This window comes from Leuciscus leuciscus, assembly GCF_965113295.1.
Source record: "Leuciscus leuciscus genome assembly, contig: SUPER_11_unloc_1, whole genome shotgun sequence".
NCBI lineage: Eukaryota > Metazoa > Chordata > Actinopteri > Cypriniformes > Leuciscidae > Leuciscus > Leuciscus leuciscus.
In genome coordinates, this window is record NW_028118546.1 from 1,530,996 (window position 1) to 1,553,398 (window position 22,403).

The 22,403-nt window shown below is 40.9% G+C and overlaps 2 protein-coding genes across 2 annotated transcripts in view; one reads left to right on the forward strand and one right to left on the reverse strand.

The window, feature by feature from the left end:
* Positions 1-22,403, reverse strand: part of LOC309510013 (uncharacterized protein) — a gene marked incomplete at its 3' end in the record, with an annotated part of 1,894,646 nt that overhangs the window by 1,357,899 nt on the left and 514,344 nt on the right. The gene's annotated exons all lie outside the window — the stretch shown is intronic.
* LOC309510019 (uncharacterized protein) lies at positions 4,354-8,964 on the forward strand. Its single transcript, XM_082191154.1, has 2 exons — positions 4,354-5,648; positions 8,442-8,964. Exons 1-2 carry the CDS (start codon positions 4,527-4,529, stop codon positions 8,919-8,921), a joined length of 1,602 nt encoding a protein of 533 aa, XP_082047280.1. The 5' UTR covers positions 4,354-4,526; the 3' UTR covers positions 8,922-8,964.

A 22,403-nucleotide genomic window follows, 5' to 3' on the forward strand; every position in this document is an offset into this window, starting at 1 on the left:
TGCTCACATTTAGGCTAATTAATAACGTTTTATTATTTTTGTTATCAGTGAATGTAAGCAAATATAAATAGTCTTACATTGAACATTCACAGACTGATCAGGCTACGATCAGCATCGTAAATGCTTTAGATATTTATGGGGTTATATATTTATTTATTTATTTATAGAGTAGTGAGCAACGGCGAATGTGATCCACACTCCATATCAGAAGGTGGCGGTAATGCACACTTAAAAGTTGTTTGACAACTGCAATTTAAAAAAAGAAGAAGACCCGCTGCCTGGCTGTGAATTTACAGGCCTATACCTGTAAATAACCATCTGTAAACCTGAAAACCATTCTGTAATAATGGCCACCAATAATTTCTCTGATCCATCTGCAGAAGACATGGAAAAGGAATTTGAACTCGACATCGATGAAATAATGTCTGATTTGCAGGAGTTGCAGGAAGTAAATTGTCTCTTGAAATGTCTGTCAGGTGGATTTTTTAAATGTTTTTGAAATAAGTCTCTTGCACTGCTCCCCCAGCCTGCATTTATTTGATTAAAATATAGTAGCCTAGGCTATAAACTACAGTATTGTGATGTATTATTACCATTTTAAATAACAGTTTCTATTTGGACATATATAAAAAAAAAAAAAAAAAATTTTTTTTTTTTTTTTTTTTTTTTTTTCTGATTTCTAATTGTAATAACGATCTCATAGCTTTATTTCTGCAATTGTAAATGCAGTGAAAATATATTATTGGCACTTCTGTGTATGCACTGCAAAGATGTATTTTCCTTGAATGATTTAATTTGACTGGTGTTACCGTCCCAGGACGTATGCATTTGCGTTTTCTAATGGGTAAGTGTCATTCATTGATTTATTGAGTGTGTGTGCGCGCGCAGGCAATGGACCCAACGGCCTGCTGGGAGTTGTAGTTTTGTTGTACGTTGTATTTATACCACAGAAAGGACCTGTCTTTCACTTCGATGGTAACTAAAAAAAAATTCAAGCTGCGATTTTTCACGATGGATATCCTCGCGCGATCGAGTGTAGATTGTGTTAAACACGACAAGAACCAAAAATTCTGCGTTTATTCCTTAAAACAGTCGGTATTTCCCATATTGCTTCTCCTTTGCAGCTGCCATTGGCGCACGTCACGATTATAAGCGCCTGCTATTGGCGTAGGCAATGTTTACAGCACGATTATCAAGTATGTGGTGCGAACGCAACGGAACAGTCAGATTTACCATAAATGAACATGGTGAGTAACATTTTATAAACAATATTGTCAATATTGTTTGTTTTCCCTCTATTTTGCTGACGAGAATTTCAAAATAAAGCCCTACCAGAGTCTCAATGCAACAACAGACAGTGATTGAACCGTGAATTTTGTGAACCATTACATAATCCTATATAGGCTAATTATAAATTCAATTGTTATTATACTTTACAATATTACTGTTTGTTGTTGTATTTTTCAAAACTTGAAACTTGTGTGTGTGTGTCAGGTGGATTTCTTTAATGTTTTTGAAATAAGTCTCTTGCGCTGCTCCCCCAGCCTGCATTTATTTGATTAAAATATAGTAGCCTAGGCCTAAAAACTACAGTATTGTGATATATTATTACCATTTTAAATAACAGTTTCTATTTGGACATATATTAAAAGGTTTTTTTGGGGGGTTTTTTTGTCCAATTTCTTGTGCTCCTCCCTGTCCTAATCTAGGTGATGGGACCTACCAGCTGTTCCTCATCAATGGCAAGAGGATCCAGTATTTAAGCAGAGCCGGGGGGGAGAGAGAGAGAGAGAGAGAGAGAGAGAGAGAGAGAGAGACTGGGACTGGGACTGGGACTGGGACTGGGACTGGGACTGGGACTGGGACTGGGAGAGGTTTCTTCTCCCAAGAGCCTGAGGCCCCGTTTACACGATGGGAAAACGCAGATATTTCCCTGCGTTTTGGCCTGTCATTTACACGAAAACGCAGTTTTTATCCCAGAGAACGATTATTTCTAAAAACTCCGGCCAAAGTGGAGATTTCTGAAAACGCCGGTTATGTGTTGCCGTGTCAACTGGGAGAAACGGGGTTTTAGGTTCTCAAACGTCACATTATGCGCCAGAAAATGCTTACGTCATGTGAGCGCCCTATGTTCAGAGTTTGTTCCATACTGTCTATGAGTTTGTTTGGCTACTATTTGATCATGGATGCTGTTAAAGTGGTACTCATTTTTACTTTTGTGAAAACGCTTTTGGCCTGTTTGCATTTGCTTCGCTGTCTGTCCACACGAACGAACCTCGCGCCATGTCTATTGTTTTGAAAGGAACAGGAAGTCGCTCGTGCTATTCGTCGTTGTCGATTTTGAGGATTCTGATTGGCTTGCATGGCTTTATCCTTCTCCTTACACTGCCGCCCCTTTGTATTTATGCGGGTTGATGTAAACGACAACTTTTTTTGAAAACGATATTGCGTGCACGATGTTATTTTTGAAAACGGAGGGGGAGAAATATTCGTTTCTCTAAATACCCGGCTATGTGTAAATGTGGCCTGAGACTGTTGTGTTACCAGACTTGGAGTGTTGCTCTTGTTGGTGTATGTTAAGCTTAAGTGTGTTGTTACGCTTAAATGTGTTGTTACGGCTGTAGTGTGCAGCTTTGAATTGCTTGCCCATTGTTGAGTGTTGGAGCAGTAGGGAGTGGGTGCCATTTTTCTTTTCTCATTTTCTCCTGTTTTTTGTTAGTTAGGAAGTAAGGTAAGAGTTCTGTTGTTTATTTGTGTTGATTGTTGTAGGTCAATTAGGTGTTCCTTCTACCGGGTAGTGAGATCTTTTGTTTGTTTTGGCTTTACCTGCTCCTGAAGAACAGGCTTCATTTCTTTTTCTTTTGGAGCTGTTTGTTTAGGATTCTTTTTGCACTGTATTTATCACTTATTGTAAATAAATGTATTGGAAATCTTACTTTGTGTATTGTGTGCTGGGACTCAGATAGGTTAACTTTTCTTTGTCGCTGTTCATTTTTGCTTTAAAGCTACTTTCCCTTTTGCCCCTAGAAAATGAATTGGGAACGTAACAGTGGTATTGTGTAATTATTCGAATAGAATTGAGTCTTTCCTCTCTGTTTTGCATGCGTCGTCATAATCATTATTGTTATTGTTGTTATTATTATTTTAATAAATTGTTTTGCCTCTGTCACAGTGTATTCTTAACCTGAATTAGCACTGTTCATATAGGCAACACCAATAGGTGTCATGTAACACAAAATAAACCTATGTTTTCTTCATGATACAGGGCATAATCTTAGTTTCGTTTTTATTTTGTTACCATTAGACATCACTGGGTTTTAATTTGAGGTATGAAAACCTGACGATGCCACATATTGAAACACAAATTCATATAACATATTAATTAGCCTGTCATTTTCTTCATTTTCTAAGTCAATAAAGGTTATGTTAAATGAATAAATGTAGTGTAAATGTTGTAATGAAACCAACTGTACCGTTCAAAAGTACTGTTTGTTGTTGTATTTTTCAAAACTTGAAACTTGTGTGTGTGTGTGTCAGGTGGATTTTTTTAATGTTTTTGAAATAAGTCTCTTGCACTGCTCCCCCAGCCTGCATTTATTTGATTAAAATATAGTAGCCTAGGCTATAAACTACAGTATTGTGATGTATTATTACCATTTTAAATAACAGTTTCTATTTGGACATATATAAAAAAAAAAAAAAAAATTTTTTTTTCTTTTTTTTTTTTCTGATTTCTAATTGTAATAACGATCTCATAGCTTTATTTCTGCAATTGTAAATGCAGTGAAAATATATTATTGGCACTGCAAAGATGTATTTTCCTTGAATGATTTAATTTGACTGGTGTTACCGTCCCAGGACGTATGCATTTGCGTTTTCTAATGGGTAAGTGTCATTGATTGATTTATTGAGTGTGTGTGCGCGCGCAGCCAATGGACCCAACGGCCTGCTGGGAGTTGTAGTTTTGTTGTACGTTGTATTTATACCACAGAAAGGACCTGTCTTTCACTTCGATGGTAACTAAAAAAAAATTCAAGCTGCGATTTTTCACGATGGATATCCTCGCGCGATCGAGTGTAGATTGTGTTAAACACTATGTGGCGAGGGGGGCGTGGTTTTGCGGAGTCTGTAGCGGGAGAGAGAGGACGGAGCAGAGCGGAGCGTAAGTAGGTCAAGTGCAGATGATGAACACCTGTGTCTGATTTCAGTAATTGGCGTGGAGAGACCGGATTTAAGCCGGCGTGAGAGAGAGAGTGGGAGAGAGAGACGAGCTGGGACCTCGTGTGCGGACTGAGAAAGACCGATCAAGAGTCATCGAAAGAATATTCTGAGTTATTGTGTTTTGTGGCTGTGCTCATGCACGGTGAAGGCACTTTGCGTGCACCTTTTGTTTTACCTTTGAGAAACTGAATAAATCGAGTGTCCCAGCTCAAGCCGACCCCTGTCTTCTTCCTTCCTCACTATTACTGGACTGAACCTCATCACACTGGTGCCGAAACCCGGGAAGGAAGAAGATCGCCGCCGCCATGCAGTCCCCGCCAGGTACGCCATTTGCGGACATCATCCAGTCGCTCGCCGGTCTTCATCAAGAGCAACACCAACACCTGCTGGCGATCAAGGAGGAGCAAGACAATCGATTCGAGGCGCTCCTCCGATCCCAGCATGAAGACCGCGAGCTGTTCCGGAGCTGGGTGGACCGGGAGGTTCGGGCCATCCCCTCGCCTAAAGACAGTCCATCTCCTCTGCCGCTCAACAAGATGGGTCCTCAGGATGATCCAGAGGCATTTCTGGACTTATTTGAGAAATCGGCAGAGGATCGGGGATGGCCCACGGAAGACTGGCCAATGCGGCTTATCCCTCTGCTGTCTGGGGAAGCGCAGATAGCCGCACACCAACTGCCAGTCAAGAATCTCCTGGTCTACCGGGACCTCAAGCGTGCCATCCTCCAGCGGGTCGGTCGGACCCCGGAACAACATCGACAGCGGTTCAGGACCCTGACACTGGAAGAGTCCGGCCGGCCCTTCGTGATGGCACAGCAGCTCCGGGACTCCTGCCGCAAATGGCTGATGGCCGACGAAAGCGACGTCGAGGATGTGATCGATCGTGTGGTACTGGAGCAGTTCGTGGCCAGGCTGCCTAGGAAGACTGCACAGTGGGTCCAGTGCCACCGCCCGACGTCGCTGAACCAGGCCATCCGGCTGGCGGAGGACCAGATGGTGGCGTGCCCAGGGGTCGGCGAACCCCTTCCATCGGCATCTCTCTCTCTCTCTCTCTCTCCCCCTTCTCACTCTCTCTCCAAACCTGTTCCTCTCCCCAGGTCACGCGGAGGGCTCCCGCCGAAGCCAGCACCGAGATGGAGGACAGGCTATTCCACAGAACCCACAGCGGCTCCCAGGGCTCCTCCCAGGGGAGGGAGCTCAACCACTGGATTCTTCACCCCACAAAGTCCGACACCGCTCTCTCCACGCCAATCGCTTGACCCGCTTCCTGCCGCCAGGGCGGCGGTAAAGTCTGGGCCGGCCTGTTGGCGCTGCGGGGACCCAGGACACTTCATTGACCGATGTCCAGTGATGGAGGTGGGGACATTAATCCGGGTCCCCGACGCGCCACAGGCTGCCCTTGATCAAGCTGGCCTATACCAAATACCAGTGAGTATCAAGGGGGGTACATATCAGGCTTTGGTGGATTCAGGATGTAACCAATCCTCCATACATCAAAGCCTGATTCAACCTAGGGCATTGGATAATAGCCGCATGGTTAAGGTTCGGTGTGTGCACGGGGAAGTGGTGAAGTATCCTATTTTGCCTGTGGATATTCAATTTAGGGGAGAAAAGCATAGGGTGGAGGTGGCAGTTAACCCGCACCTCCGGCATCCGATAATTTTGGGTACGAATTGGCCCTCGTTTAATAAATTATTGGGGTATTTATGTTCGGATGCTTCTTGGGGGAAAAGAGAAGAGAATAGAATAGCGGTTGCACAGTTAGGAGAAGCTGAATCGGAACCTCTGGAGCCTGTTTCTGGGGAACGGAGTGCTCTGGAGCGAACCATACTCACTGAGCATGATGATTTTCCCCTGGAACAGTCCCAGGATGAGACGCTGAAAAATGCCTTTGATCAGGTTCGTTCTATCGACGGTCAGCTTCTTCATCCTGACCAACCGCTCTCCTACCCTTATTTTTCAATTTTAAAAGATAAGTTGTATCGGGTGACCCAAGACGCCCAAACAAAACAAGATACAACCCAGTTATTGATTCCTAAAAGCCGTCGGGAAATGCTTTTCCAGGCGGCTCATTGTAATCCAATGGCCGGGCATTTAGGTCAAACGGCTACACTAAACCGTCTCATGGCCCGGTTCTTTTGGCCGGGCATTCACGAGAATGTACGACGATGGTGCGCGTCTTGTCGTGAATGTCAGTTGGTAAACCCACCGGCCACCCCAAAAGCACCATTGTGCCCCCTACCATTAATGCAGGTCCCCTTCGAGCGAATTGGTATGGACCTCATCGGGCCATTGGAACGGTCAGCGCGGGGACACCGCTTTGCACTGGTTCTGGTGGACTATGCAACGCGGTATCCTGAAGCAGTGCCGCTCCGTACTATTTCCGCTAAGAGCGTGGCGAGTGCACTGTTTCAACTAATCTCCCGGGTGGGAATTCCGAAAGAAATTCTCACCGATCAGGGCACGGCGTTTATGTCACGTACTATTCGCGAGCTTTACGAGTTATTGGGCATTAAATCGATTCGAACCAGCGTCTATCACCCTCAAACGGACGGGTTGGTTGAACGATTTAATCGCACGTTGAAATCCATGATTCGTAAGTTCGTACACGAAGACGCCAAAAATTGGGATAAGTGGTTAGAGCCCCTCTTGTTCGCTGTACGGGAGGTCCCGCAAGCCTCCACGGGGTTTTCCCCCTTCGAGCTTCTCTATGGACGTCAGCCCCGTGGGGTATTGGATGTCCTTAGAGAGACTTGGGAGGACGGACCTTCTAATAGCAAGAACGAAATTCAATATGTCCTGGACCTGAGAACAAAACTCCACACTTTGGGGCGGCTATCAATGGAGAATTTGTTACAGGCACAGGACAAACAGAGTCGGTTGTACAACAGGGGCTCTAGACTGCGTCAATTTACACCGGGAGATAAAGTGCTTGTATTACTCCCTACTTCTAGTTCAAAATTACTCGCGAAGTGGCAAGGACCCTTTGAGGTCACACGGCGAGTTGGTGATCTCAACTATGAGGTAGCTCGAACAGATAGGGGCGGAGCACATCAAATATATCACCTCAACCTGCTAAAAAAATGGTCTGAGGCCGAGTCAGTGATGCTGGCGACGGTAGTGAGTGGGGAGGAGGATCTCGGTCCAGAAGTGAGTTCAAAATCTCAATCTCTCGCTCTGGCCCCTGGAGGAGACCACCTCTCACCCTCACAGCTCACTGATATAAAGTCCATACAAGCAGATTTTGCTGATGTGTTCTCACCCCTGCCTGGTCGAACAAATCTCATTCAGCACCATGTTGAGACTGAGCCGGGCGTGGTTGTTCGCAGCCGGCCGTATAGGTTACCAGAACACAAGAAAAAAGTTGTTCAAAGTGAATTAGAAGCCATGCTAGAAATGGGAGTGATAGAAGAATCCAACAGTGACTGGGCGAGCCCGATAGTTTTAGTGCCTAAAACGGACGGCTCAGTACGGTTCTGTGTGGATTATAGAAAGGTGAATGCTGTGTCGAAATTCGACGCATATCCAATGCCTAGGGTTGACGAATTGCTTGATCGACTAGGTACTGCTCGTTTTTATTCGACACTGGACTTAACCAAGGGTTATTGGCAGATCCCCTTGTCTCCCATGACCAAAGAAAAAACAGCTTTCACAACGCCGTTCGGATTACACCAATTTGTTACTCTTCCGTTCGGGTTGTTCGGGGCTCCAGCGACTTTTCAGCGTCTGATGGACAGAATTCTCCGGCCGCATGCTGCATATGCCGCTGCATACTTAGATGATATCATCATCTATAGTGGTGATTGGCAGCGGCATATGCAACACTTGCGAGCTGTCCTGAAGACGCTGAGAAGGGCTGGGCTCACGGCCAATCCGAAGAAGTGTGCAATTGGGCGGGTGGAAGTAAAATATCTGGGCTTTCACTTGGGTCATGGACAAGTGCGTCCCCAAATTGACAAGACGGCAGCAGTTGCGACTTGTCCAAGACCCAAGACCAAAAAGGAGGTTAGACAGTTCCTGGGGCTAGCGGGTTATTACAGAAGGTTTGTGCCTAATTTTTCAGACACCGCTAGCCCGCTGACTGATTTAACTAAAAAGGAGGCACCAGATATGGTTCAGTGGACGGAGCAGTGTCAGCAGGCTTTCACCCAGATAAAGGCTGCTCTGTGTGGCGGTCCGCTCTTACATGCTCCTGACTTTTCTCTCCCCTTTATTCTACAGACAGACGCGTCGGACAGAGGGTTGGGCGCAGTCCTGTCCCAGGAGGTGGAGGGTGAAGAGCGGCCGGTGCTGTACATCAGTCGCAAGCTCTCTAAGAGAGAGACGATGTACAGCACCATCGAAAAAGAATGTTTAGCCATCAGATGGGCCGTTCTCACCCTCCGCTATTACCTCCTGGGGCGGGAGTTCACCCTCTGTTCGGACCACGCTCCCCTGCAGTGGCTCCACCGCATGAAAGATACCAACGCGCGGATCACCCGTTGGTATCTAGCTTTACAACCTTTTAAATTTCAGGTGATCCACAGGCCGGGTGTACAGATGGCTGTAGCCGATTTCCTTTCCAGGAGGAGGGGGGGGGAGGCTGCAGACCGGATGGCTCCCCGGCCTGAGTCGGGCGGTGGGGGTATGTGGCGAGGGGGGCGTGGTTTTGCGGAGTCTGTAGCGGGAGAGAGAGGACGGAGCAGAGCGGAGCGTAAGTAGGTCAAGTGCAGATGATGAACACCTGTGTCTGATTTCAGTAATTGGCGTGGAGAGACCGGATATAAGCCGGCGTGAGAGAGAGAGTGGGAGAGAGAGACGAGCTGGGACCTCGTGTGCGGACTGAGAAAGACCGATCAAGAGTCATCGAAAGAATATTCTGAGTTATTGTGTTTTGTGGCTGTGCTCATGCACGGTGAAGGCACTTTGCGTGCACCTTTTGTTTTACCTTTGAGAAACTGAATAAATCGAGTGTCCCAGCTCAAGCCGACCCCTGTCTTCTTCCTTCCTCACTATTACTGGACTGAACCTCATCACACACGACAAGAACCAAAAATTCTGCGTTTATTCCTTAAAACAGTCGGTATTTCCCATATTGCTTCTCCTTTGCAGCTGCCATTGGCGCACGTCACGATTATAAGCGCTTGCTATTGGCGTAGGCAATGTTTACAGCACGATTATCAAGTATGTGGTGCGAACGCAACGGAACAGTCAGATTTACCATAAATGAACATGGTGAGTAACATTTTATAAACAATATTGTCAATATTGTTTGTTTTCCCTCTATTTTGCTGACGAGAATTTCAAAATAAAGCCCTACCAGAGTCTCAATGCAACAACAGACAGTGATTGAACCGTGAATTTTGTGAACCATTACATAATCCTATATAGGCTAATTATAAATTCAATTGTTATTATACTTTACAATATTACTGTTTGTTGTTGTATTTTTCAAAACTTGAAACTTGTGTGTGTGTGTCAGGTGGATTTTTTTAATGTTTTTGAAATAAGTCTCTTGCGCTGCTCCCCCAGCCTGCATTTATTTGATTAAAATATAGTAGCCTAGGCTATAAACTACAGTATTGTGATATATTATTACCATTTTAAATAACAGTTTCTATTTGGACATATATTAAAAGGTTTTTTTTTTGGTTTTTTTTGTCCAATTTCTTGTGCTCCTCCCTGTCCTAATCTAGGTGATGGGACCTACCAGCTGTTCCTCATCAATGGCAAGAGGATCCAGTATTTAAGCAAAGCCGGGGGGGAGAGAGAGAGACTGGGACTGGGACTGGGACTGGGACTGGGACTGGGAGAGGGAGAGGTTTCTTCTCCCAAGAGCCTGAGGCCCCGTTTACACGATGGGAAAACGCAGATATTTCCCTGCGTTTTGGCCTGTCATTTACACGAAAACGCAGTTTTTATCCCAGAGAACGATTATTTCTAAAAACTCCGGCCAAAGTGGAGATTTCTGAAAACGCTGGTTATGTGTTGCCGTGTCAACTGGGAGAAACGGGGTTTTAGGTTCTCAAACGTCACATTATGCGCCAGAAAATGCTTACGTCATGTGAGCGCCCTATGTTCAGAGTTTGTTCCATACTGTCTATGAGTTTGTTTGGCTACTATTTGATCATGGATGCTGTTAAAGTGGTACTCATTTTTACTTTTGTGAAAACGCTTTTGGCCTGTTTGCATTTGCCGCGCTGTCTGTCCACACGAACGAACCTCGCGCCATGTCTATTGTTTTGAAAGGAACAGGAAGTCGCTCGTGCTATTCGTCGTTGTCGATTTTGAGGATTCTGATTGGCTTGCATGGCTTTATCCTTCTCCTTACACTGCCGCCCCTTTGTATTTATGCGGGTTGATGTAAACGACAACTTTTTTTGAAAACGATATTGCGTGCACGATGTTATTTTTGAAAACGGAGGGGGAGAAATATTCGTTTCTCTAAATACCCGGCTATGTGTAAATGTGGCCTGAGACTGTTGTGTTACCAGACTTGGAGTGTTGCTCTTGTTGGTGTATGTTAAGCTTAAGTGTGTTGTTACGCTTAAATGTGTTGTTACGGCTGTAGTGTGCAGCTTTGAATTGCTTGCCCATTGTTGAGTGTTGGAGCAGTAGGGAGTGGGTGCCATTTTTCTTTTCTCATTTTCTCCTGTTTTTTGTTAGTTAGGAAGTAAGGTAAGAGTTCTGTTGTTTATTTGTGTTGATTGTTGTAGGTCAATTAGGTGTTCCTTCTACCGGGTAGTGAGATCTTTTGTTTGTTTTGGCTTTACCTGCTCCTGAAGAACAGGCTTCATTTCTTTTTCTTTTGGAGCTGTTTGTTTAGGATTCTTTTTGCACTGTATTTATCACTTATTGTAAATAAATGTATTGGAAATCTTACTTTGTGTATTGTGTGCTGGGACTCAGATAGGTTAACTTTTCTTTGTCGCTGTTCATTTTAGCTTTAAAGCTACTTTCCCTTTTGCCCCTAGAAAATGAATTGGGAACGTAACAGTGGTATTGTGTAATTATTCGAATAGAATTGAGTCTTTTCTCTCTGTTTTGCATGCGTCGTCATAATCATTATTGTTATTGTTGTTATTATTATTTTAATAAATTGTTTTGCCTCTGTCACAGTGTATTCTTAACCTGAATTAGCACTGTTCATATAGGCAACACCAATAGGTGTCATGTAACACAAAATAAACCTATGTTTTCTTCATGATACAGGGCATAATCTTAGTTTCGTTTTTATTTTGTTACCATTAGACATCACTGGGTTTTAATTTGAGGTATGAAAACCTGACGATGCCACATATTGAAACACAAATTCATATAACATATTAATTAGCCTGTCATTTTCTTCATTTTCTAAGTCAATAAAGGTTATGTTAAATGAATAAATGTAGTGTAAATGTTGTAATGAAACCAACTGTACCGTTCAAAAGTACTGTTTGTTGTTGTATTTTTCAAAACTTGAAACTTGTGTGTGTGTGTGTCAGGTGGATTTTTTTAATGTTTTTGAAATAAGTCTCTTGCACTGCTCCCCCAGGCTGCATGCATTTATTTGATTAAAATATAGTAGCCTAGGCTATAAACTACAGTATTGTGATGTATTATTACCATTTTAAATAACAGTTTCTATTTGGACATATATAAAAAAATAAAAATAAAAATTTTTTTTTTTATTTTTTTTCTGATTTCTAATTGTAATAACGATCTCATAGCTTTATTTGTGCAATTGTAAATGCAGTGAAAATATATTATTGGCACTTCTGTGTATGCACTGCAAAGATGTATTTTCCTTGAATGATTTAATTTGACTGGTGTTACCGTCCCAGGACGTATGCATTTGCGTTTTCTAATGGGTAAGTGTCATTGATTGATTTATTGAGTGTGTGTGCGCGCGCAGCCAATGGACTGCTGGGGGCTGGGACTGGGGCTGGGACTGCAATTGCCTGCTGGGAGTTGTAGTTTTGTTGTACGTTGTATTTATACCACAGAAAGGACCTGTCTTTCACTTCGATGGTAACTAAAAAAAATTCAAGCTGCGATTTTTCACGATGGATATCCTCGCGCGATCGAGTGTAGATTGTGTTAAACACGACAAGAACCAAAAATTCTGCGTTTATTCCTTAAAACAGTCGGTATTTCCCATATTGCTTCTCCTTTGCAGCTGCCATTGGCGCACGTCACGATTATAAGCGCTTGCTATTGGCGTAGGCAATGTTTACAGCACGATTATCAAGTATGTGGTGCGAACGCAACGGAACAGTCAGATTTACCATAAATGAACATGGTGAGTAACATTTTATAAACAATATTGTCAATATTGTTTGTTTTCCCTCTATTTTGCTGACGAGAATTTCAAAATAAAGCCCTACCAGAGTCTCAATGCAACAACAGACAGTGATTGAACCGTGAATTTTGTGAACCATTACATAATCCTATATAGGCTAATTATAAATTCAATTGTTATTATACTTTACAATATTACTGTTTGTTGTTGTATTTTTCAAAACTTGAAACTTGTGTGTGTGTGTCAGGTGGATTTTTTTAATGTTTTTGAAATAAGTCTCTTGCGCTGCTCCCCCAGCCTGCATTTATTTGATTAAAATATAGTAGCCTAGGCTATAAACTACAGTATTGTGATATATTATTACCATTTTAAATAACAGTTTCTATTTGGACATATATTAAAAGGTTTTTTTTTTTTTTTTTTTTTGTCCAATTTCTTGTGCTCCTCCCTGTCCTAATCTAGGTGATGGGACCTACCAGCTGTTCCTCATCAATGGCAAGAGGATCCAGTATTTAAGCAGAGCCGGGGGGGAGAGAGAGAGACTGGGACTGGGACTGGGACTGGGACTGGGACTGGGACTGGGACAGGGACAGGGACAGGGACAGGGACAGGGACAGGGAGAGGGAGAGGTTTCTTCTCCCTGTGTTACCAGACTTAAATTTATACTATTTTTGAGAGGATAGATAGATGAATTTACTCACTTTTTCAATTTGTCCTTTCAGGGAGATATATACTGTTTTTGCCATTTCTGCTTTCTACCTCCTCTGGCAACTCAAAGGGAGCAGTTTTGCATTTTTTGGATGCAGGACCAAGAAAAGTACACGCAAATTTCATGGACAATATGTAATTTTTAATAATATGAACCACACCCGTTTCAAACAGTTGAGTGTCACCGTCCACTGGAGCCATAAAGGTTCTCTCAACATTAGTGAGGGCACTGATGGTGGTCGTTTAGAAAGACCCAATCTTAACTTTATCTGTGGACACTTCATGTTTTTGTGCGGCGGTTTGTGCGGTTGTCCACTCAGATGAGCCGGGTGAAAGCAGGTCGGCTGTACGGTTGGCTTGCAACAGACATTCTGGAGGGTGACAGAAAATAAACATTGACTCAATAAGCATTGATAATACCAATTACCTTTTTTAAACCTTAGTGCGCTGACAATAAGCCTACATTAATATTAACCATACAAACTACAAATTAATAAAACTAGAAAAATAAAACTGTGAAAACAGTGAAAAGACTGTTAATAATGTTTTGTTTCTTTTTTTTATTATTATTAGGGTGGCCCGATTATGATTTTCTATTGCTGATAACAATTTTTTTCAAGCAAATTGGCCAATTCCGATAGCCGATTTTTTCCTTTAAGCAAATTTATTTGTTGTTTATTTGCTCTATAACATCTGTTGCCAGCCATTTGAAATGTAATCATGATGCAAACAAAGAGGCTACACACATGTAGCATGATAATTTATTTTTTATTTAAATTAGATTGTATAATTTCAAGATTTAAAGCAAAAACAAAATGGTCTGACTTTTGTTTTGTGAAATTATGCTAGAAGACACCTGCACAAAACAAAAACAGCAGACGGACTGAATGAAAACGCAAATTCACTTTCTGTCAGTAGGTGGCGCTTGGAAATCGCAAGTGTCTTAAATGTGAGTGTAAATGCAATGAAGAAAAAATGTAATTTAAATTACAATTTTGCCACAGTTTTTGCATGAACATGTTAAACATATCTAATCATTTCTGTAATACATTTTTATTTAAATTTTGCAACTTATAAAGTGTTACAATATGTATTCAATTTACATATTAAAACTATTGTATGAAATGGCAAATGTAAATTATATAATTGAATTTTCATTTTCATTTTGCACCAAACGTTGCACAAATGTATGGGGAAATTTAAATTTAAATACAGAAATGCATTGCCATTTTACATATTGCATTTCAAATTGAATATTGCTACCCATAAGCTTCCATACACATGGTACCTGTTACTTGTTACTTGTTACAGTACAGATTGGAGGTTGACCAATCACAGTTGTCTCTGATCATTGGCTAGAGACGCTTATTTAATCATTATAGTGAGAAAGTACGACAGCTTCTAAACCCATACAATTAATAGATTTAATCGGTTATGGTTTATAACGCGCATACATTTCCAAAAAGACAAAAAAAGTCCCGAATATTGCATAAATGGAGCATTCGGGTTTTTGAGCCGATGAGCGCCCTCTGGTGGAACATTGAAGGATTGTTTGTGTGACAGTTCTGATGTTTTCCTCTAGTTACGTGATGTAAGGAAGTACAGGACATATATAGTTAAAAAAAATATGCCTGTGAGTTTGATGTAATGACAAAACATGGTTTCACGTTATTTTTATTTTTATCGGCCGTCGTCATCGCTACATTTAGGGACGAACAAGAATTCTGTGAGAATGAAAGTTGTAATGAAAGAGAGTTCGATAAGAGTCACTTTTATAGCGATGTGAAACACTGTGGAGAAATACTACTGGCATTATCACATAAACTACTAGGTAAGATACAGATATGAGTGCCAACATGCTATTTTACACGTTGATATGTTTTAATAACTTCTGTGTGTTTTACAGATGCTCTGCCTCTTGATGAGGTTGATGGTGGTAATGTTATTCGTACTGTGAAGAGAAGTGTGTTTTCAGAGTCTCAGCCCTCTCCTCTGAAAGAGCCCCTGACACTGGCTGCTGTGTCACAGGTCAATAAACCCATCCACTCATCATCATTTACAGAGAACTTGTGCTTCACTGCAGTCAAACCTGGGGATATTGTTGCAGTAACTGTGTATAATTTATGAAACAGAAAAATACAATGGAGCTAGTGCCATCTAACCACCAGTCAAAAGTTTGGTCACACCCACCCATTCTTGATAATTTTTCTTGTCCACATTTTAAAATAGTAATAAAGTAATCATCATCATCACCACCAATAACATTGTCGTCGTCAGCATAATTTTGAACTTATTCAGGCTGTTGTTACAAAGAAGTACACTTCATCATACTTTTAAAAAGAGAAATTATATGAAAATAATATAGGCTACTTTAAAAGAATATACTTTGGTGAAAACTGAATATAATGTTTCGGACACTTAATTGCATCATGTTAACTGAAATTAAATGAACATTTATTATAGTTTGTAAGAAACGGTCATGAAAGTATACTCGTTAAGTGGCTTTTTATTTCATTAATTTTGTATTATCTGCAATAACTTTTTTAAAAGAAACATAGTTTTCCATTTTTATTTTTAACACTTATTTTTTACAAGGGTGAAGCAGATCACTTAAAAAAATAAATAAATTTGAACCACCCAACTCCTCAAATAAATGTCTACTTTAGGTTGTGGGCAAATTATTTTTTAGCTATTATACTCTATATAATGCTAGCTTCAAAATTGGACCAAACACTTACATACCAATAGAAACACTTTATCATAAATGTATTTAGTCACAAACAGTTCATTTATTGTATTGAGTTAATTCATTCAGTTAATTCCTTTTTTTTTTGTTTTTTTTTGTCAGTTATACTTTTATAAATTGATTCAGTCATAAAGCTTTTAATCAGCTAATGAACTCGTGGGCCACTTGGACTCTTTACAGAACCACCAGTGGTCTGAGGATCACAGTCTGAGAAAACTGCTTTAAAACCAAACTGGACCATGGTACCACCACAGTACTTTTGTGTAAATGTTGTTTCTGCATATATTCAGGCTCTTTTGTGTATTTCAGGATGTGTTGAGGAATATTTTGGATCTGAATGAGTCTGTGATTCAGAATGAAGAGTTTGTCCGTTGTGTCAGTGGTGGGAAACTGTTTCCTGGCTCTGTTCCACTGGCACACAGATACGGGGGCCATCAGGTAAAACTGACCGTCACTTCAAACCCGACAGCGATGGCGTAAGACAACCAGAGCAAACATGTCAACCATGTTTTATTATTATTATAGTTTGGTTATTGGGCCGGACAGCTGGGGGATGGAAGAGCACATTTGTTGGGTGAATACACAAACAGGTAAAATCATCCTTTTCCATCAGCGTTCAACAGAAATCATCAGTTGTTATTGTCAGATGTGACTTTTCTGTTGTAATGCATGTCAACTTTCCCATAATGTTGTTTAAGATTAAAGAATGGAATGTTTGATCTATACTTACTGGTTTTTCAGCAAATAGATGATTCTGGCATTTTTAAAATCTAATTCTCACTTAATGCTTAAACATGCGTCTGAACAATGACATCTCTCAGTTTAGAACTGACAAGTGTTAACCGTTAGAGCGGTATACAATCTCTCTTTTATCCAGAAAGGGTGAAAGATGGGAAGTCCAGTTGAAAGGCTCAGGAAAGACACCGTACTCAAGGTGAATATCAGTTTCTGCTGCTCAATATTTTTGATATGCTTTTTAAGTAATTCTGAGATATATTTAGTGGTAAATGATCTTACATTATGACTCATAAGCCCTATTCGCACGGGATAAGTATTACCTGCCCAGATAGCAACATTGTTTCGGCCCAGATCCGGCCCACATCTGGCACTTGTGGAATGCGGATCTGGCCCACATGCAGCGTGGAATGACGGCACTTGGGTGGCCCACTCCTGTTTGCCAGATCTGGGCCACAAGCAGGCCATAGCAATGCCACATGTCAGCCAAGAGCAAAGAAATAAACCAGAACTGGACCTTATCTGAGCCACAAAATCTGTGTATATTAAATATGGAGTCATCTCATCCTTAATAAGCCTGTTAACAAGCAGAATCCCTGAAGGAAAGAAGAGAACAGAAAAAGAGACGAGCAGAAACACAAGAACTACAACTGACTTCAGACACAGTCTTAGATGAAATCAACTGAAGAGAAAAGAAGACATTAAATCTGTGAAGATCTCAGCAGAGGAGGATTAAACAACTCCACAAACAGCATTACAGCTTCACTTATTACTAACCATACTGACTTTATTTCTATCAGACGTCTACAAAAGTTTTTATTGATAATTAACAGAGGTTTAACTCTAATATGTTTCATTTGTAGTCACCATAACAGTGGTTAGTGTTTCCATTAGTTGGGATCTTAACTCTTATTATATCTTTTTGTCTTATTTGGCTGCTGTGACAGTGTGTTTGTCAAACACATTTACAGCAGCAAAGAAAGCTAAAGTGAACTGAGATCATGTGATGATGGTTACCTGTTGATGTTTTTTTTAATCATCATGAAATCTCATTCACTGATGTCTTTGGAATCTAACAATTGTGATGATCCATTAATATCTTCATATCACAAACCCTGTGTTACTGCATAATGAGATCTAGCAATATTATAACAGTCAGTTTAAAGCTTTTATCAAACATGAGATAAAAAATTAGCTTAAGCTGACACACACAGATATGAACAATCAGCGTATGAATCTCAACAATGGTGACAATCACAAATATTTTGATAAAAAGAATAATTCAGAACATCACTGAAAAGCTACTAATTCACAACAGAAACAACAGCAAAAAATGTAAGCAAATATTTAGAATCAAACAAAATTATAGGACAATTCAGCTGCATAATTTATTCATGTTGCAATGCATGCTGGGAGTTTTGTACTATGCTGGTACCCAGCATGCATTGCAGCAAAGTACTTTTGATTGTCACCATTGTTGAGATTCATACGCTGATTGTTGATGTCTGTGTGCGTCTTATTAAACTGACTTTTTGGTGCTCATGCTTGAAAAAGTCTTCTAACTTGTTTTAATATTTCTGGATCTCATGCTGCAGTAACACACAGAGTTTGTGATGTGAAGATTTTAATGGATCAACACAATTGTTAGATTCAAAACACATCAGTGAAAAAGGTTATTTCATGATGATTATAAAACCATCAACAGGTAACCATCATCACCTGATCTCATTTCACTTTAGCTTTCTTTGCTGCTGTAAATGTGTTTGACACACACACTGTCACAGCAGCCAAAGAAAGACAAAAGATATAATAAGAGTTAAGATCCCAACTAATGGAAACACTAACCACTGTTATGGTGACTACAAATGAAACATATTAGAGTTAAACCTCTGTTCATTATCAATAAAAACTTTTGTAGACGTCTGATAGAAATAAAGTCAGTATGGTTAGTAATAAGTGAAGCTGTAATGCTGTTTGTGGAGTTGTTTAATCCTCCTCTGCTGAGATCTTCACAGATTTAATGTCTTCTTTTCTCTTCAGTTGATTTCATCTAAGACTGTGTCTGAAGTCAGTTGTAGTTCTTGTGTTTCTGCTCGTCTCTTTTTCTGTTCTCTTCTTTCCTTCAGGGATTCTGCTTGTTAACAGGCTTATTAAGGATGAGATGACTCCATATTTAATATACACAGATTTTGTGGCTCAGATAAGGTCCAGTTCTGGTTTATTTCTTTGCTCTTGGCTGACATGTGGCATTGCTATGGCCTGCTTGTGGCCCAGATCTGGCAAACAGGAGTGGGCCACCCAAGTGCCGTCATTCCACGCTGCATGTGGGCCAGATCCGCATTCCACAAGTGCCAGATGTGGGCCGGATCTGGGCCGAAACAATGTTGCTATCTGGGTGGTGACCTCTAGTTTGTAATAATCGCGGAGATTGTCTGTGATCTTAATCCCGTGCGAATCGGCCATGTCTGTAATTTGTAAAGTAAAAATTCCCCCGCAAATGACCTACCATATTTCGCCGAACACCGAGGTCCTGTGATAATATTAGTCCCGTGCGAATCGGCATCTCTGTGATTTGGCGGGTCATTTATAATTTTGTCAATGTTTTATTTTATTTTTTATTTTATTTTTTTTATCCATCTTTCGCGAAGAATGGAGATTGCGTTGGAGTGTTTTGATAGTATTTGGGTGCGGGGTCATGGCTAGCCTACACTAGGGCTGCACGATATTGGAAAAAAAAAACATTGCAATATTTAGAACATATTTCTGTAAGAATTTGGTGAACGTTCTACGCAATACAACTTGGCGGCGCTCTTAATATAGCCTATTTGTTTGTTCATTAGGCTATAATTCCTAAAAATAAGTAAATGAAATCTCTCTCTCTCTCTCTGGTGCTGATGCAGTGACGCGTTCATGTAAACGGCACCTAAAAGCTGTCACTAAGAACCAGCAAAAGTAATGATTCTGAATATGTAAACTATTGCAATGAAACATTTTAATTGTTTATTAATAAACAAGTGTTTTCTGTGTCGGCTGCAAAGATGACGATAGGCTACTGACTCACGATCTTCGCAGTATCCTAGTGAACGCGCTGGAGAGAAATGCACATTTAATTTTATTTTGTTTTGAATGGTTTTGTTTAAAAGTAGAGATTTCTGTAGATTATATATATATATATATATATATATATATATATATATATATATATATATATATATATTTTTTTTTTGTTATGTGTGAGGAGAGTAGGCTACCTTATACGCTGAGTTTCGGTTCATGGATGATAGCGCTGTTCAGTTGAGGCGCTGGCGCCCTCCGTGTCTTGAATATCTATATGTAGGCTACTTCTTACTTATTAAATCCAGGAAATTGGATAATAAAACACTGATTAAAATTAAGATACAATTAATACAAAACGAAATTCGTTTTAAAGAAAGGCTTTGTGCTTTCTGTTTTAGGTATCTGTGAAAGTTTTAAAGCAGTCTTTTAGTGCTGCGTTCAGAGCGGTCGTTTTCCTCATAAATGCGAACACGAAAAATAAAAGACAAAATACTTTTAAAAAAAGACAACCATCCACAACTTTATAACACTGCAGTTAAAGTACCTCTTTTTGTAGCCGAAATAGTCCCAAATAAGCGGATCGTAGCTATAGGATTGCCAGTGAATGTTGGCTGTGAGCGGTGAGCAGCGGCACATTGTTCCATGTTCCTTACAGACATGTATAGCAGCATGCGGTAAGGAACATTCTTCTGTTTATGTTATATCATACAGACCTATAATAACGACAAGATATTTCCAAGCAATAGCCAGTTGACATCATATCCGGGAGATATGTCAGTAATTTCGAGTAAAATCACAGGCTTCGTTTATCCCGTGCGAATGCCCCACACGAAATTCAGATGTGGGTGGGTAATTTCTAAATCACACGAGGTCCCCAGATAATACTAATCCAGTGCGAATAGGGCTATAGTGTGTGATTCTCTGTCTGGCAGGAGTGTAATGGTTATGCTGTTTACTGTACATGATGTTTTGTGTGCAGGTCTGGTGATGGACGGGCTGTGATTCGCTCCTCTGTGAGGGAGTTCCTGTGCAGTGAAGCCCTCAGGTACACACACACACACACACACACACACACACACACACACACACACACACACACACACACACACACACACACACACACACACATGTACCAGCAGAGCCCTCAGGTACACACACACACACACACACACACACACACACACACACACACACACACACACACACACACACACACACACACATGTACCAGCAGAGCCCTCAGGTACACACACACACACACACACACACACACACACACACACACACACACACACACACACACACACACACATACACACATGTACCAGCAGTGCCCTCAGGTACACACTTCTGGGTAGTCCATCGTCGTCCGATGATAACTTCTCCCATAATTTGTGGGTTCTTTGATGACTATATAGTCCGATGCGGGATGCATACTGTCTTTTACAGACAGGGCATGTAAAAGTTTCTCCTGATGGCCTTAAGGGGGCAGGAACAAGCATGGCCTGCTTTCTCTGATGTCTTTTAGTCAGGCGATGTTCAGTTCTCCTGTCTTCGTAGCTTGTACTCCATTCTGACAGAGTTGTTGCCAGAGCGTGCGATTCGCTGCACTAGTTTCCAGGGATTTGGGCTTTATCACACACTTCTTCCTTTTAGTTGGTCTTTCAGCCTCTTTTTTTGAGCGCCTGTAAATCGGGAGCCAAGATGTAATTGACCATAGAGTATCTTACGTGGAAGGCGACTTGGCGGCATTCTCACAACATGACCAAGCCATCTGAGTTGGTAGAGCATTAGGGTTGCTTCTATACTCCAACAGTTTTTTTTTTTCATTTATACCTTTTCCATTTTTTTGCCTTTATTGTTTGTCAGTCTGGTTGTGAGTGAGGAACCTGTTTGGAGGGATCCGTTTTATAATGGCAGTGTCATAAAAGAAAGAGGTAAAATACGATCAGATTTGGAAAAATCGAGTAACTAAGTTCTTTATCCTCCTCAGCTTTATGTGATTGTTCTCTGTATCTATCAGGAGCGGTTGTTCTGCGTCTGGCCAAGTCCTGGTTTCGTATCGGTTCACTGGAGATATTAACTAGAACTGGAGAGTTAGATGTCCTACGGTATATTAACATTAACTTGGGAGATAATATTTTTTTTCTCACTCTTATTTGCTTTTTTATTTCTTTTTCTTTTTAATTTTCAGGACATTGTTGGACTTTGTAATTAAAGAGCATTTTAAATCTATAGCAACAAATGACCCTGACAAGTATGTGGTGAGTATCTGTGTCTCTCTGCTGTTTAGCTGTAATACAAGATTATTTTATATTGTCTGATCAGTCTCACTATATTTGAATGGTTTTCATGTTGTGTGAAGGTGTTTTTCTCTCGAGTGCTGAATGAAACGGCACATTTAATCGCCCACTGGATGTCGGTTGGTTTTGCTCATGGTTAGTTCACTCTGCTTTACTTGTTTAGTTATCACATAGATTTATCATTATAGATCAAGCTTAATACGCAAAATGCACAACATCATGATCTGCATCTTCACACAGGAGTCTGCAACACAGATAACTTCAGTCTGCTTTCTATCACTTTTGATTATGGCCCATTTGGATTTATGGAATCATATGACCCAAGTATGTTTCTTTGTCTAACTTAAACTTTCATTATATTAGCAATCATCTTC